The sequence below is a fragment of the Chroicocephalus ridibundus genome, chromosome 4, assembly GCF_963924245.1.
Source record: "Chroicocephalus ridibundus chromosome 4, bChrRid1.1, whole genome shotgun sequence".
In the NCBI taxonomy this organism is placed as follows: Eukaryota; Metazoa; Chordata; class Aves; order Charadriiformes; family Laridae; genus Chroicocephalus; species Chroicocephalus ridibundus.
Genome location: NC_086287.1, coordinates 11,011,398 through 11,029,867, shown reverse-complemented (window position 1 = coordinate 11,029,867; position 18,470 = coordinate 11,011,398). Strand labels below are relative to the sequence as shown.

General features: G+C 38.8%; 1 protein-coding gene across 8 annotated transcripts in view; it reads right to left on the bottom strand.

The window, feature by feature from the left end:
• Positions 1–76: 76 nt before the first annotated feature.
• Positions 77–18,470, bottom strand: part of BTBD10 (BTB domain containing 10) — a 31,376-nt gene continuing 12,982 nt past the window's right edge. For 6 of the 8 annotated variants that reach the window (XM_063334719.1, XM_063334721.1, XM_063334723.1 and 3 more), the window contains 7 exons: positions 9,720–9,913; positions 8,783–9,068; positions 6,351–6,453; positions 5,528–5,648; positions 4,217–4,414; positions 2,688–2,798; positions 78–1,217 (listed from right to left, as the gene is read on the bottom strand). In XM_063334719.1, the coding sequence (XP_063190789.1) occupies positions 907–1,217; positions 2,688–2,798; positions 4,217–4,414; positions 5,528–5,648; positions 6,351–6,453; positions 8,783–9,068; positions 9,720–9,913 (1,324 nt within the window). In that variant the 3' untranslated portion in view covers positions 78–906. Of the gene's footprint in view, positions 1,218–2,687; positions 2,799–4,216; positions 4,415–5,527; positions 5,649–6,350; positions 6,454–8,782; positions 9,069–9,719; positions 9,914–15,823; positions 16,168–18,470 lie in introns of those variants that run through there. The other 2 variants (XM_063334718.1, XM_063334726.1) reach the window with 2 other exon arrangements.

Genomic DNA, 18,470 nt, shown 5'->3' with positions numbered 1-18,470 from the left:
TATTTATTTTTCACTTATTAACCATCCTTCCCTGAGGAAAGAAAAGCAACTACTCTCAAAACTCATCCATACGCTTAGTCTCATTCACAGATAATCCAAACCCATTAAAATAATGGAAACTTTATTTGCATGAAAAACTTGTTTACAATCATTAATAAATGAAGAATGAACCATTTGCATTTTCCTAATTCATGACACTTATGAAAAATGTATTAAATAAATATTTGTGAACAGATTAAGGTAAGGCAAAATTTAAGATAAAGCCCCTATCCGTTGTTCACAAGTTTTGAACATGGCTCACGCTGCAAACAAGTGAAAAAATTCACTAAAGAACTTCAAATTTAACAAGATGTTACATGGGTAATTGAATCATGTCCTCAATCCAAAAACCCAATAGTAAGTAGTTTTGTGCTCAACCATATACAGTAAAAGGGTCAGTCTATTCAGAGCAAAACTATTTACAGTTAATACTTTTGATAGAAGCACTTTGTTAGTATTGTGCAATACATTTATAAAAAATGGCTTCAAATTCCATTTATCAACCATTTAAAGTGCTACTATCAATTCCAACTCTGCTTTCTAACCCCTGTGTAACAATACTGATGCACACTAAGCCACCAGCATCCCACTGGTCCTGATGGGCTGAAGAGTGAGGACAGTCCAGCGTACAAATCACCAATGTCACAAACCTACTGGTAAACACATACATGTATGTAACTGTAACCCCGGGATGGCTGATCCGTACTCTCAAAAACAACCAGGTACTCCCTTTGGTCTTTGCCAAGGTCCATACTGCAATATCCTAAACACTGTTACACAATGGAAAAAACTGGACTTGCAGTGTAGCATGAACTGAGTACAGAGTCACTTTGAAGTAGCATGCTTTTGTTTTAGTAAGAGTCCAGATCAGAGCGGTGGGTTTTGTCCCTCGGTATCCATCTCGCTGTTACTGGGCGGAGGATGAATGGGCAGAATATCCAGCTCATCTACTTGCGGGGTAGGGTGCATTACCACAAGTTGGTCCTGGGGTATATCAGCTGCCGCTGCCGCTAAATTTGTAATAGATTTGCTTTTCACGCACTGAAAGTCAACATGCCGACTCTTGCCTTCCTCTTTCTCCCATGACATGCGAATGAACGGTCTTTGGACATAGTTGTAAATCACCTCGGGTCTGCCGCCTGGTCGCTTTTTCACTTTCTCTTTGTACGTAGGGTAACCTAAGAAACAGAGAGCAGCAGCAGTTAACCTCTCCTGGACTGCTTAGTTCGGGGTTTTCTTTTACAAAAAGAACGTGGAAGCAGAGTGAAGAACAGAAGTTGTCACCATCAACAACCTGAATGGGAACAGATGCCATGGTGGTGCTCTTAATGTTATCTATGCAGGGGGAACACAGTCAGCAGTTTAACTGCCAGCCGCACAGTAAGGAAAGAGGCTGCAGTGCTATTGGTAACGAATATATCGCCACCAGACAACTCACAGGCAAAGCCCGTTGCTCCTTCCTTGAGCCAGAAGCAGCTGGCTCCTTCTGAAACACTATGACCTGGAAAGCTGGAAATGAGATCTCAAAAGTAGGGAAGAGCATCGCTCTGATCTGTGGTTTAATCTCCCCAGTGGAATCCTGGCGCATTCCTCCCAGCTCCTCCAAATAATGCAAATGCATCCTTTTAGACAAACTACCGATTCTGGTTATGCGGTGTTTGAGTCACCTCTCCCCTCTGCCCAGGCAATAATTTTCATTACTGGAAAGTTGCATATTAGTGTGGGGCACTAGCATTGAAGTTTAGTCAAGCAGTTGTTCTTTGTCTAAAACAAGAAGTGCCAGCAGAAACGATCTGGTATTTGCCAGCATCACAGACAAAACCAGTTCTTGTTTAGTTGAATGGCAGCTCAGTCTGAAGGCTCACACCTTGGTCAGCTGAACTTAGTTACTTATTTTAGAGATCACGAGCAGTTAAAATTTTGGGTTTGGCTGGCAAATTACAAATCTAACTATGACAACTTGGTGAGTGAATGATAGAAATCTTGCAAATTATAAAGGCTGGATTTTTTACTATTTGGGTCAGCAGTCAGAAGGAAAGTGAAAAGCAAAGAAATCCAGTTGTTACATTCACCATAAAAATCTAAGACGACTTAACGCAGTTGTCTTTTGCAAAGCCAGAGCTGAGATTTTACACACCAGCCTTCTAACTTACAAGATGCTTATTTCAGATTAATATTTCTTTGCACCTCAATGATCCATTTGATAGGTTTGTATTTCCTGACAGAAAATATCTACCTTCCACTTACCATGAAAATTTTCATCTCACGCCCTGAAAAGGGCGCCAGACCAAGAAGAGAATATACAAAGCCGTAAAAATGCATCATTGCTTCAGATAAAGCACAGAGCAGATTTTTCATGAAAACCAAAGGGCAAATGGCATGAGATGCAAGTCATGAGTCAGTAGAAAGCACCCAAGTTACTCTTTAGCAGCCAGGTACACCCTGTAGAGCAGCCATGAGCCTGTATCTGGGTTTTGTAGCTGGACCAGTTGTTTACTCGGTACCCTTCCCCCTCTGCCCGTTTTCTCATCTAACCTCAGTACGGAAGACAACACCAACCCGCATTTCTTCAGCTGCGGAGACCATGATGAAGCAGAGAAGTGCAGCAGACCTTTCCCCCCACCGAGAGTAAGCAATCCTTCGCTTACCTTCAATGCCCAGTCGGATCTTCTTGAGCCCCCTTTCCTTCAGAACTGATTTGGCCACATCTCGATTTTCGATGTATTTGAAGAATCGATACAACTTCGTGCTGTAAATAACTAAAAATACATTTTAATGAGGAAAAACTGTATTCAAAGATTAAACTTCTAGTCTTAAACCAAAAAATTTATCTTTTTCACTGTTTTCTTTTACTCTAGTATTTCTATTTCAGAACAGGGGGAGAGATTCAAGATCTCAAAATATCCAACACAGAAATCAGAAAAATGGCTGAAGGGACTGTAAAATGGGTTGGTTGCACATGCCTTTTTCCCCTATCAATTCAGTCTGTTTTATACACTTAGGGTTTTTTTTGTTGGATTTAGGAATGCAACAGGACAATTCACAGAGCAAACCACATTATATACTCCCAACTCCACAAAAAAAAAAAAAAAGACATCTCAATTTTTTTCCCTTTTTGATGGCATTCCTGCAGACATTAAGAAAATCTTTCCACGCTGTTTGTCATTACATAAAAGAGATCTGCAAATCAGTTTCAGAAAACCCAGACTTGAGAAGCAGAACAAGAGGGACACCTTTGAAATTTTAATTATTGCACTTTAAAAGAAGGGTCCAGGGCCATCAATCCCATACAGCTGCACAGATCCAAATCAACTGTTTGTGAAAAGTATAAATGGAAAAGGCAAGTGTGTGCCTAATCAATTACTTAGGTAGGAGGATTTTCACTTGACATCTTTGAGATATAAAAGATCCTAGAAGCCTGAGCCAATTGTGTTACTACATTAGAACAGCCACATTTGATCTATATTCACATCAACCCTCCCTTCTTTAGGAAGGGCTAGAGGTTTGCATCCTCCAAAAATGTAAAGATTTTTGAATTTTGTTGGTGATTTGGGTGTTTTTTATTTAAAAAAAAAAAACAAAAACAACAAAAAACCCCAAAACAAAGCAAAACTGTAATACCTTGATAAGCCTTCTAAGAAGCTTTTATACTACTGGAGTACAAAGAGTATCTCAAGCTCCTACATCCCCCCATAAAACCCTGAATTTCAAGTTTTCACACTGAAGCTACAAGGAGAGCACTGATGGAGGGAAGGGCACTCCATTCACAGGTGCCTTAACCCATCTATACACCAAACTGTTCACTTCTAAAATACTAATGCTCTCCCCCCCGCCCCCCCCAAAAAAACCCTCTAGTTGTTCTCCTACAGTAAACACGACTCCTATCCATTTTTCTCATCAAGCTCTTTCTGAAAAAGTATTTCCTGCCCCCTCATTGACTGACAATACCTTACTAATAAAAATTAGCTTCTGTCTTTAATTAGATTTGAATGTAACACGCAATGTATGCTTCTGTAGAGCAGACTACTAAGCAGAACTACCAAAACTAAGTTTTTGTGAGGCATTAGGGATGTTGTAAAGACTTTGTTAACTGCGCTTATGTACAAAAAAGTTAAATCAGCACATTTACTGCTACCTCTACCGTAGTATGGCTTGGTGGAAACAGTGAAAAACTTACTTTGTGAATACTCCTCTCCCATTTGTGGAGGATACTCTTCATCCCAGTCAACAACATCATCATCTGTCAGCACAACAATGTGGCACTCCCTCTCACCGCTTTGGGCACTGGCCACCATTAGTGGCAGAATCATTTCTTCTAGATAAAACTCAAATTGTTTGCGAGCACCATCATTTGACAATTCATGCATGAGAGCACCTGGAACAAAATTTTAAGCATAGGCACATTTGAAACCTTGGTAAAGAAATGAAGGCAGGAGTAAGAAACTCAGCAGTTCTGTTTATTTTGTAGTATTTACTGCAGACAGCTGTAAAGACATTTAGTCTATTAGTTTGTATACGGATCAGAACTTTTCCAAATGTCTACCAGAAGTTCGAACTAATAGGATTGCCCTGCAGATATTAACATTATACTGGGCAGACAGTGAAGTGACCTGGAGGAGATCTTCATGTTTTACTACTGTTAAACATTCAGTAATTGTGCGTAAGACTCTTCTCGGGCTTCCTGAAAGAAACATTATTTAAGCCAGTTGCTGAAAGAGTAGTGCATGCAACCCACTTTTCATAAGCAGTAGCTTAAAAACAAAGCCTATCAAAACCCTCACAGCATGAGCTGCTAAATCCTTCTGCTGAGGACAAAGTGCTCCGAGAGCGTGACTCAGCAGGCGACACGCCGTGAGGTCGCAGCGCTGCTGGTGAAGGCACTGGTGTCCCGTGCAGATCTCACAGCTGGAATACCACAGCCTGGCCCGGCGCCGGGCTCTGCGCTGCACAAACACCGTCGGATCAAAGGAACCAAAGGCAGAGGCCAGGTCGTTTAAACATGGCCAAAACTTTGTCTGCGCTCAAGGAAGGAACAAGCTGCAGAGACACTACACGCTGGGAACTGCGATGCAGCTTTACAGCACCAGCAAAGCTGGGCTACTTTGGCTAGCAACACGGCTTAATTCTCATAAGCAAGGAGCTGAATAAATTATCCTCCCTACCCTCTGCAAAACAGATACCACTTAACATTACTGTATCTGTACTGCAAATGCATACATAGACTTTAAGTATTCCGCAGAGCTGACCACAGCAGAAAAATATCTGCAGATCAGATACTGAAATATCAGAAACATTATTTTTCAAAAGGTGTGCATCCATTCTCGTTGGAGCTTTATTACTAAGAGATAAAAAAGGACAGATTTTGCTCATGTACTGTCAGCCACGTTCCTTACTTTAATAAAGGATACAATTCAGAATTAACCCCCCCATATATTTGCTTAAGTTAGTCTTATATAATTCAAATTATTTTAATAAATTCTGTACTTACTGAGATCTCTGCATTTAATAGTACTATACTCAAAAGAGATACAGAGATAGTCACACGCTTCTCTCAATTCAGGAATAGATATCCCATCAGGACAGCGTATCACTCCAGTCTTGTAGTAATCCTGTAGTAACACAGCAAACAAACAAAAAAATAATGCACTTCAACATTCACTGACAGAAATATTTCATCGTTTCATTTTTGATGAATTTCTTCACAAGCAAACCCCCTAAAACGTGAAAGAGCAACATATGTTAAGCTTTGTGAATTTTATTGTCCTCAAATTTATCCATTTTCTGAGCTGCTTCTAGAGCAGTGCACTTTATTTCAGTGACAACTATTAATACTAATCATTTTGGTGCATGTAAACTGTGTTTTATCTATACTTCACTCAGCTTTTGCTATTCTGATTCCACTGACAAAGCAGTATGGGAGCTCTACTTCTTTGTGTAAATAGGAAATATGTAAAGGGGCCATTTTCTTCTCAGACTGAAGTTTGCTTTTGTCCTTTTACCTGACGTTAACGAATTTCAGCATACAAAGGGCCGAATATATCTGAACTAGACACATAGGAGTGGCAGTATTTTTTTTTTTTGTGTATTTCATGCATGCTTTCTCTCCCCCTGGCTGTCACATGCACATGTCTAAAAAACCTAGGGGTGTTTTCCTAGCAAGCATTTTTCCCCTCTGGAGAACAGTGCAAGAACAACATTATTTAATTCATCTACAAAGTCCAGATATGCAAGTAAGGAGAAATGGAGAAATCAAGAAGTTATGCCTCTTAATACAGCGCTTGTCCTAACAGTACTTGTCCCTGAAAACTCACCAGAATAGCACGGAACACAGTGGAACCAATTCCTTCAGCAACTTCATACTCTCCTTTTTCATTAGGACGTGTAAAGTTATGTTCTCTGCCCGATCCAAACATCCTGCTCAAGAATAAAAGTAATTAGGTTAAAATTCCTTACTATGATATATTATTTTTTTTAATAGATCTGAAAAGTAAAATGTGAAAAACTGTACTGAAATGGAAGGGAAAAAACAGTCTATTCTCTCTCGTACGCATGTACACTGTTCAGTTTAGTTTATGTTTAGCAAGGCCACTGAAAAATAGAAAGCAGGTAGTGTAACTCAGGGAAGTCTAGTTTTATTCTTCAATCTTAACTTGACAATATCCTTTGATCAAAACAGAAGTTAGACCAGGCCATTTCCTGCCAGTGCCAAAGGTGGGGGGAACCCGAAACAAGTCGTCTTTGGCATTTGTGGGGTGATGTCGCTGAAGAACATGTTTTGCTGTAGAATTCTCATTATTTAGAGACATTTGAGGTAGTTTAAGACACAGAAGCTAGTGTTCAAGTACATGCAACTCACCTCAATTTCATTTAAAACATTCAGTTAATTCCAAAGTTAAAATAACATTCTGATAGAAAACACTCGTACTTAAGGGCAGCATATACAGCATATTTCTCCCCAATAGGATGCAAGGAAAGTCGGACTAAGGAGAAAGCTACAAGTCCCAAGCAGTATCTACAGTATCCCATTAGATCACTACGAAAAAAAGCTGACTTTTTAAAACACATCTATGATGCAGAATTACACCCTATGCTTCAGGAAGTATTGCCATCTACTCTTTGTTTTATTTACAAATATACCCTAATGGCAAAGCTTTGCTTTCACACACACAACCTACAAGAAACAGAGTTGGTGTACTGTGCATGCTTGTAATAGAGAACAAAGGAAATTTTTTTCACTGAACGGTTTGAAATGCATTTTATGAACACCCTTCAAGACAAGAAATAACATTTAGGAAGGCAGTCTGACAGGATATAGACTTAAGGCACATAATACATTCTTATTACTTAGTTTTACCTCCCAGAACGGATTAGCTAAGCTGTTCCTGTTTAGTGTCCTGTGAACTGACATTGGGGGAAAGTGGGTTTATAGCTAACTTGCCTTTTAGAGCACTATTTCCATATTTTTATTAACCTACTTTTGAATTAGCAGAAGATAAAAATAAGCTTGTTCCTTGAACCAATCCCAAAGGGAGCATAACTCAGCAACACACACACACAAAAATCTAGTGCAAGAGCCAGCACCACTTACTCTGAGGCTGGGCATGAGAAAGGAAACTATTTCACTGTCTAACTTCACACTGATACACCCCCAGTTCGTTAGTCTGGATCTTTACATGTATACACATATACAAGTGCCTCACATCAATGATTTAATTCTTTTAATGATTACTTCTATTTATTTCCCTTTACTGTTTACACAGAGAAGCTTTTTTTGCTTTCTCTGTAACTGTTTCCCTTGAATTCTTACAGAACAGGAACCAAGGTACTAGTTATCCCATGCAGTGGTGATTTAAACAAAGCAGAAATTGTTAATCATATTTATTACCTGTACCTTGGAAAATAGTTTTATATATATGTTTTTTAAATATGATTATATCCTAATGGGCTGAGAAACAGCCACATTTTAATTAAAAAGACAAATCCAAAGGGACACAGACATAAACCTTCATTTCTTTCTTGCCACAAGTTTGTATGGGTGCTCTCTATATTTGGACAATGCAAAACCAGCCAGTATTTGAGCAAGTGAAGTATAGAATCTTCTCCCACCAAGTAAACATGTTAAATATGTTGCTCACTATAATTTCTACAGAAAATATTACACACGTATTGTGAAGTTTCATTCAAGTATTGACCATTTTGAGTCTTAGGTCTCTTTGCTGAGAGGCTCTGACCTGTTATACTGACTGTTTGACATTCCTCTGTCCAAAAAGTACTTCAGAAGATAAACATGCTGAGCTTGAATGTTGTCAGTGTAGGCCCCTCAAGCAAAATAAATCCCTTCAAGGTTTTCCTCCTTGCGATTTTGAAACAGGCTATCTATACTCACTACTTTGTTTTATGAAGCAACTAGCTCTAAAAACAAGAGATGGAATGAGGCAGACGGAACGCAGAAGCAATGCCCAGTGAGATGGAAGGAAATGAGTACAACATGACATGTTAATTTACTTATGAACTCTTTTGTCTCTATATAATAGAGATAATTGTCATGTCTGCCAAATACAGAGGAAAACTTACATCTACTTTTTACTTAAAGATCTTTGCAAACTGTTAATACTAAACATTAGCTGATCAGCTGTAGCAATATGAGTTCAACAGCTATTTAAACAGTTTTAATATCTACGAAGCATTTATGGCTCTTCTATAGTTAGAGATTAAGGGGGCGAAAAAGAAAAAAGATACAAACCTGCCTAACATTGTGTTAGGTTGTGCGGTAAAGATAGAAGGATCTACAACAAATCTAGTGTTGTCCACTATGAGCGTTACTCGTTCAGAAGTTCTTACATTCCGAGCTCCCTCTTTTCCATTTTCATACACAAATACCATTTCCCCACCAGCCTTGCAGCTCCCATCTGAACTTGACTGGCTGCTGTTTCTGCTGCTGTTCCCCATGCTAACAACGGAACCGTTAGGGGAAGTCTTCTGAGGGCGAGGGCTGCTTGGTCGAGATGAACTGTGATCCTTTTCTCGATCTTAAGTAGGGACAAAGTAGAAGGAGAAAAAACAGGAAATGAAATTACAGATTTACATGAGCTCTATGCAGTGTATATCTTTCCAGGCACAACACATGGAAACTTGGTATGTTAAGTACAAATTCTTTCAATCAAATCTGTTCTAGTTAGAGAGAACTTCAAAAAAACTGATCCTGAAGTTTCTACCACTTAGACATCAAAGCCACCTTGTCTCCCCAAAGCCTTTACAAGAAAAATTTAGCATTCTAGTACTGAAAAAGCAACTCAACATAATATAGAAGCTATGCATCACAGTTTGTGTTTAGTGCTGTAGTTCAAAGAAACAAATCAAGTTTTGTCACTTAAAAAAAAAAAGATAAGTGTTTCCTATATTTCTAAATACCTAAACACCACCAAGCAAAGGGGAAGCGTTAACTATCTTAGAAAAATTAGACTATTCTTTTGATTTGAACTAAGTAAGAGCGTTATGTAAGAATATATACTGCAGAGAAAGCTATGACCTATCGAAAAACCATACTACCAGCCCACGGCACATGTAAGAAATCTGTATGTTGTGGCATCCATAAATAACGCTTGTTATTGTATGCTTTTAACAAAATAGTCATTAAGTTTAAGAATTTTAATCCTGAAAAACTATCGATCTGAACACACCAGAATGATACTGTCTTGTTGGTGAAGTAACATTCCTGATGCATGGAGTGAGCTGAGATTCTGCTCTTTCATGGGATGAGTCACGAGATCTGTCACTTGATCTGCGTCTGTCCCTTGATCTCTCATGTCCACCACTTGCACCATGAAAGCTCATTTTTGTGTAGTCTATTCCTTTAGCAATACGAGATGAGGTGCTGAAAACAGAAATAAATGAAACATTCATCATTTCAAAATTTCAGAAACATTTTATACATTTAAATTTTAAAGGCATTCATACTCCATGTACATGTTTGGAAGATTAATATTATCCATCTCCATTTCCTTTGTTTTATTCATGTTTATGTTTACAATCATGCACAATGATTTGGAACATTAAGTAGACAGCAAGAATTACCTGTTCATTGCTGTGTGATATACAGAGACACTGCCTCATCAGTTGAGCCTGCCTGTGAACCTGTATTCACAGAAATCCCTACCAGAACAGGAAAGTCAAATACAACTAAGCATTTTGTTTTGATTCTTCTGTTAAATTAAATGTTCTAATCAAACCATGAAATTAAAAGATAGGGGTCATTTTTTCCAATGAAACTTGTTTTGGAAAACCCTTCTCAGAGCACAGGCTTTTAGTACTGACTTCACTTTTTTTTGCAACTTGCCCTTTACAAAGGTGGTCAGCCTTAAACTAGTTGATACATCAAGCCACACCAGCCAAAGGTATATTACTGTGCATTCTTTTTTAAATTTTCAGTTACTCTTAGAAGGAACAATTAATAAGCCACCACAACTCAGAGAGCAAACATATGAACTACATTATTAAAGCCAAGACCTACAGCAGTGTCAGTAACAAGTAGGACATTTGTTCTAAACTAGCAAGTTTTAACGTAACTTTAAGATTATTTTTTTAGACTGTGATTAAATTGTTACATTCCTTAATTTAAGATACTGATTTTGCAATTATTAAACCTACCAACAAAAACAGTCAATTTCAAAATCCAGTACTCTCAGAAACTATCTAAAAATTAAATATCAACTTGCAACAGCTATTGCTGCGTTTTACCAAAAATACTTACACCTTTTATTTGTACTCTGTAAACAAGACATTTTTTTTATATCAGGACACCACAGACATATCTGTGTCCTTGCACCCCACTGGAACTCCTACATCAATTCCTTTGCTGTTTGCCTTTCAAGCATGGGCATGACAACTCCATATTTACTGGTTTATCCAAGAGCCCCAGGTACTGGATAACCAAGACAGACGTCTGCACAGCTACGAGGTCTGACAGACTAAGAAGGGTGTAACTTTCCACAGGAGCCTCAATGCCCCACTTGCTCGCAGCCTGCAAATCCCACAACTTTTACCAAGAGACCTTAAATATGACTGCTAGGAATGCTGTAGGATTCAAGAACACAAAAAGGTAGGAATAATGACATAGCAAAAAAAAGCACAAATTTTAAAAGAGTGAACTGTACAAGCAAGTTGAGCAGAATGTCCTCTTTTTAAGTTGCTTAGAGTCAGTGATAAAAAAAATAATTCAAGATGGTTCAAAAAAGTGAACATCTAGCATGATATTTTCTGTGACAGATGAGAAGCTTAAATCAGAACAAAAAGGCTACAATAGATTTATGCAGTTTACAGTGGCACAAAATTAGTATTAGCACAACACAAAGGATAAGAAATATACCTCTCAGCTAAGGAACACAAGCTTCTCCCCAGTCCATTTGACTGAGGGAAGGATCTCGTATCCGATAAAGCAGAAGCTTGCTGCAGAGAGAATCTACTGCAATACTGTTTCCTGCCAAGCTTAAAATATGCTGCAATAAGACATGCATCTTTAGGATGTGAAGTCAGCCAAAGGTCTATTGAATGAGGTAAAAGAACTGCAAGCCTCGCTTATGGCTGGAAATGCTGAGATTCACAGCCCAAGAATAAAGATGATCCAACCATTTCCACTAAAAGGACACAGAATTTTCCTCAGGACTTTCAATGCAATTCTGAATGTATTAAGATACGCAGCACTTCAGCACAGCTAATATGTCTCCTTCCTTGTTTTACTTTATCAGAGAAAGGTAAATTCTGTATGATGAAAGTGAAACGTACGTAAGTTTGCAAGAATGAGATCTGCAAGCCTCCCTTTCAAGAGCATCAACAATTTAAGAAAAGCTTTACACCTTTTCTTCCATACATATATGCATACAAACCAGAACCATTTTAAAGCATACAAAATACGCCCACAAATTATCAGAAATGTGGATTGCAGCCTATCATTAAAATTTAACTTGAAACCAAAGCCTGACCCCTGTTTAGACAGGATGATATTCACTATTGCTGCAGCTAAACTTCCCAAGAAATGGTCACAATTTTTTTTTTTTTTTTTTTTTTTTTTTAAAGGAAAGAACCTGTGTATCTCATCTGCCCCTAAAAGGTTTGTATTTGTACATCACGGTATAACCAACTATCCCACACAGGGAGGGAATGAGGGGGGAGTGTGCATGTGTGAGGAGTACTCCCACACATAGAAGACCTGTGACAAAATATCTCAGCAAATCCTGATAAAGCCACATGTGATCAGGCCTTTGTTAAAGCAACGCTTTGATCTTAGCCCTGATAATATTTCTAACAATGCTGTAAGAAAGTTTTACAGGTGCCACATTTTATAGTATCAAAATGTACGACTCGGTATTTCTCAATAGCTAAAGTGTTCTACTTGCTTTAAATAAGGGAAGCAACTAGAAAATGAAAATGAACCACTGTAAGGACACGCAGGCTTATCACGCATTTTGGCGGAGCAGACGTGAATTACCCTTTAACAGAGAAGGCAATTAAAATGCGATTCTTAATCCAGAATACTATCTAAAGCCACATTCATTACCCCCTAAGCAGTGATTCAGAGTTCACACTGAAGTAGGGTGAGCCCTAGTTAATAATCTCTTTACAGGAGCTGAGAAAAACAGGTGCTACAGGAAGTAACACTGACTCAGCTGGCATCACACTTCCTCCTTAGTCATGTCTGAATTAAGGACTAAACACGCCAGGCACGACTGTTTCAGAGCTACCTTCCCAGTGTCAGAACTGGGGCTACTTCTGCCTTGGTACATAGAGCCAGAAAGCCTGGGAGGAGCGGGGCAGCAAGGAGATTAGCGTGCCTCCTGCTGCCAGCCACGTCCATCCCTTCAGAGCACGGACACATGAACCATCAATTCAGCACATCACGCTACGGAAGAGGCAGAGGCTGCCAGCTGGAGGAGGACAGGATCCTTAAATATTAAATCAACTGTTTCTGAAATGGACAGATTAGTAAATAATTTCAATGAGCCGTTCAAATTGCAGCTGGCCACGCCATTCATTTGCTCTGCTTCTATGTTGTACTTTCCTCCCTTTAGTGTACAGATTAATGCTAACCGTGAGACTGGCACATTATCTATTAGCCAGAAGATGCAAGACGCAAGCCAAAACTGAAAGATTTCTAAGAATTCAAGCAGTTTGGCTTGAGACAGCAGCAAATGAATCATTAATTTTCACTCATCTTAATAACAGCCATCTAAAATGTCAATCTTAAAATCTCATCGCTGTTGAGTCACAGTACACAAAAATAAATTTATTTCTTTGATCTGTTGCATATATCTCTGACAAAATCTGAAGTTCCATTTGTTTGACAGCACATGTACTCAGATAAATACTACCACTGAAATACAACTTTGTTCCACAATAAACAAGACAACTAAAATGAGTTTAAATCTAAACAAAGATAAAATAAAGACGTAGAAACTAGCACGTCAGAAGAGACAGTCACTAGCTTTACCCTGCAATATTTGGCTAGGAAAACTGTGTCACTGAGATGCTGTACCAATTAGTCTGAAAAAGGAGCTACATCTGTGGCCAGTACATATGAAAGAAGACCTGGGGTTCATATTTTCGTGTAAAGAGGCTACAGAAGAAATTGCAAGTGTTCAAAAAAACGACTACATCAGAACTACCAAATAATTTTTCTTTTTTTTTTTTTTTGACAGAATGACTTGTTAATAATATAATTTTTCTCCACCCTAACAAAGTCACTGGGAACAGGAGGTTACTTCTGCAGGGAAATGGAAAAACCCTTCACTTCATACCAGCGGTGAAAAGCCTGTTAGGAGTTACTTTATTTCGTGCATTACTAAGGCCAAAACATTCACTCCGTCTCTCCATAGTTTTAAAATACGTATTTCTTAAAGTTGCTAACTAAGACTTGGCAGTGCATTTTGTTCAGGAAGTCCTAACATTTGTAGAAAATGGAACTTTAACTACAAACCCGTCCCCAGTGATGCAGGCAAGCTGAACCGGTAGTCCCTAGGTAGTTCCACAGTTGTGTCAATGCAGCTACCAACCTACACCCACGGACGAGTGACCCACAAAAGCAAAGCTGCCCCATTTGCAAGAACAGGCAAACTGTTAGAAAGTATTGTGTTTCACAGAAGCATTATGCAGACCAGATAAAATACCACTACTTCTCAAACAGCAGTGAAACGCTGATAATTAAAAGTGCCAGGAAGCTGTTGGTCTCATGTGGCACTTGGCTGCCATGCTATATAAATCTGTAACTTCAGCCTACAACAGTCAATGGTGCTCTGTACAGTGCATTACTTCAAGCCTCCAAGAAAGTCATTATAGTTTCAGATCTCTATCTCACTCTGAAAAGAAGTATTTGCAATGTCAGTTTTCAATTAATTTCCCACCCTATGACCACCATCTGCACTCTGTGCCATGGAAGCCACGGGCAAAGACTGAGGCATACCACCAGCCTATAAGCAAAATTTTTTCCTGCATGCTTAGTAACATATTGCATTTAATTTAAAACTGTAAGAGGGGAAAAACCCAACCCCAACGTTTTAAACCCACAGCCTGATTTCCTCATTCACTGAATCTGTAAAAAAAACTGATACATGTAGACCACGTAGTACCCAAAAGTTTACAAAGGAAAGGTAAGAGAGTCTTGCTTTATCGATTACTTTCCTGCAGGGGAGGGGAGGACGGACACGACAGCACAACACAACATAGCAATCCTGTGAATATTGGTATATTTAGACTATCTTCACAAATTCAATATACAGTTTTTCCTGGCTCCAAAGGAACATTGGGGCACTAGCGCTGCACCCATTCAAGAACTTTAAGTCAGCAATAGAATTTATTTTCCCCCTCAGTCAGGGATCAAGGAACCTCTGCCTTTGTAAAGGGAAGAGTCATTTTCTTTAAAAACAGCTGCCTCACAAAGAAAACCAAATAAGCTCAAGGCTTTATTTAAGCAAACCTCTTTAATATGATGTAAAGGAGGAAAAAGAGTACCATCAAAATGGCACACTTGTCATACTGGTATACTTCATATTTTTGCAGTAAGGGAAGAGCAGTTTTTTAAAAATGTAAATGCCCTTCAATTTAATGATGCTTTGGAGTTATCTGTGGAAGAAGAGCTTCAGTTCATCTTTCTACATAACAACATATTGCTCTGAATATATTACTAATGATTAAAATAACTCATTAAACTGAATTAATTTTACTGCCAAAACAATTAGCATTTATTCCAATATAAAAACTTCCTATGCATCCTACTGAATACTGCCAATAAACATGCTTTTTTTTTTAATAAACCCAGCTCTTGTCTACACAGAGTTATGGTGCTAAACCAATATACTTATTACCCCCAAAACCACCCTAAAACCTTATCTAAATGAAAAGGATGCAGCAGTGAAAGATTAGCCAAGATTTTTACCCATTTTTTCCCCTCCCTTTATGTTCTAAAACTTGCATTAACTAACTCTTCTTAAAATATAAACTTAGACCCTTTCCTAGGACGATTCACATAATCAACACTTGTAGAAACGGGATATAGAGCTTTATCTATACACTAAATTACACATATATTGCTATAAGGCTTTAGAAGAAAAGAAGTCTGTTCTGCTCATATTGCTAGGATTTACACAATGACAATGCTTATGCCCCTCTTCCTCCCCCTGAAGTCTGTTCTTTGTCAGCAGACATTTCAATTGACCAGTGCACACAAAGGACAGTACTTTTCCTCATTCTTCTCCTAAATAATGCCCACAGATTATTCCTGTTAACGGATACGCACCTTCCTCTTGTATCTATCAGGGAGGAAACACAAAAGCATGGAAATAATTTTGAAATCAGAGCACAAAGGAATTCTGTTCCTTCCAAAAAGGCAGCTTTGAAAGCCAGATCAGCATCCTTTGGCATTACTTGTTAAGTTCAGCATATTTGGTATTTCCATCATTTCTTCAGTAGTTCACTGCACCATCAGCGAGCCTTACTTTTTCCTCCATCATCTTCCCCTCAAGGATAAGAAATTGTAGCTATACAGTCCATTAAGTGTTCAAAGACGCAAACCCCTCTAGATATTAATTCAATTCAATTTCTCACAGTCACTGACTCAGCCATGCGTAGTGCAATACTGACGTCTGACCTCGCAGCCTCCTGTGAGCTGAATTCGTACTTGCCGTTTCCCCATCTCTAAGCAGCCATTGGGTACCGCGATTGACGGGCAGCGTGGGGAGCGTGCGAGAGGAGAGCTGCTCGGTACCGTGCCAAGTACCATCTGCGAAGCTATTTCTAGTCCTGCCAGCTTGTCGGGTTTCAGCACACAAACACCACATCTGAAAAGGTTATTGCTAACTTTCTCTTGTCACATCTCTCATTTGTGATCACGATCATTCAAGATAGACAATCGCATACAAGTTTCAAGGTATGGTTAATTTGTTCCTGTAAAGTCTGCCAGGATTAATATTTTAAATTAATTCACCTTTCGCCGAGTTCACAAGCAGGTACAGCAATAGCCTTTTGAGAACAAGGCAGCACAGCCTCCATTTTTTAACTATGAACATCCCTTTTCCAGCAAGTCTAAGCTGGGAAAAATGTACTATGCTTTGTGACAACCTAAATATTAGTATATAATTATACTAATCACTATGTTTACTGATCAGAAATCAGTTCACCAAGTCCTGATGTAGCACATCTTCACATCAATAGGTCACCAAATGTTTGACAAGTCAAGTCCACCGAGCACAAAAAGCAAAGCAAATTAATACATGTATCAGGATTAAATTTTCTAAAGGATTTTTCTTTGGAGGAGGATAAGTAAGCATTATGCTACAGCTTTTTTGAAATTATTCTTTTTAGAATGTCTGTAGGCTGTTTTAAGGAGCCACAATACACTGGAGGAATAGTTTAAAAGCAAGTCTTAGAAAAAATAAAAATCAAGATGTCATAAGCAGTAAAGTGGAAATTAAAATATGATGAAAACTGAAGGAATAAGGGGGGGTGTTCAGCAAAAGACTGCTACTATAGAGGAAGTCAGTAAGAAAAACAAGAGACATTATTAGAAAGGCAGGAGAGCATCGGCATTCTAGACTGAAGAGTCAGCTCTTCAGACATGGAAGGAAAATTTCTGCTCACACAATTTCAACTACCTGAACCAGCGAATTCTCTCCTGTTTTTAGGGTCTTCTGAGGGTTCACACAACCACCCTCCCCATGCCCCAGGGGTAGAATAACCATCACAGTCTTGTAGGCCTTTTCTTCCCTTCAAAATAAGCCGTGGAAGACATAGCTATAATTAGCTGTATAGAAAGCATGCGGGAAAAGCTGCCTTTCTCAGGCATTTTTTTGCTTCCAATAGAACAGTCTCCCAGCAGCAAGAAAAAGTGCAAGCGCACCGGGGGTCTCTCAGCACTGGTTCCCTATACGGGGTATATTCTCCGTAGCAGAATTAGCATGTTTGGTTCTCCTTTACTCCTATTGCAGGTAGAGAGAACATGCCACAAATGGATTAGCTCTTGATTCCCACAAAACTACCCCTCAGGCCAGGACATGCATCCATCAAAATCTCGCAGAAGCAGGGTCCAGCAGTCACGCTTCACGTGGGGCTCAACCTCCAGTAAGGAAGCCCTCAGAAAGAATTCTCTCTGCTTAAACTGAGAGTGCTACAGGATCTTCCCCTCAACCCAACACAGCAACTCTACAAACGCTTTCCTGATCTAAAATTCTTAAATATTCACGTAATTTTAGTCTTCTGTGGGCCCTCTCAACTATGAGTAACACATTTTTAGTAATTCAGGAAGGAAGGGACACAAAAATCCCACAAACATTCAGTTGCCAAAGGGATTATTCAAGCAGCAAGGAATTAACCATTAGATAGATACACATTCATTCACACCTTATGACTTCTGTCAAATTGCCTGCATACACAACCTCCATAGAAGAACACCGGTTGCCTTTATTTAAATTCCAATTCCTACTCCATTTTCAAAATGGGATACTAGGTAAAAATGAATGTTTAAGACAGACAGAGGCATATTCTCTTCCTTGGAACTGGAAAGTACCTCCGTCTATTAAAAACCAGCTTCAGAAGTTCAAATTCAAAAGAACTGGGTCCAAACACTGAACCTGTATCTAGCCATTATAGTTTCTACTCTAGGAGCAAAAAGGAGCAGAGAGCAATGCAGAAGAGTTGTGCATAAAAATTCTAGGGCATAATAGTTCTGAGCGTAATAGCTTCACCTCTGAAGTGTTTTGTGTCTTAATTAAAAGTCAGGTCTGATCAAGTTTTGCACAATGCCAAAGTTTAATGGTTGGAATTGATGATCTAAAAGGTCTTTTCCAACTTAAATGATTCTATGATTCTATAAAGTCCACCACAAATAGTATCTGATGATATTTGGAAAATATGTCTGTACGTGCTGGACAAGTTCAAGAAGATTTAGT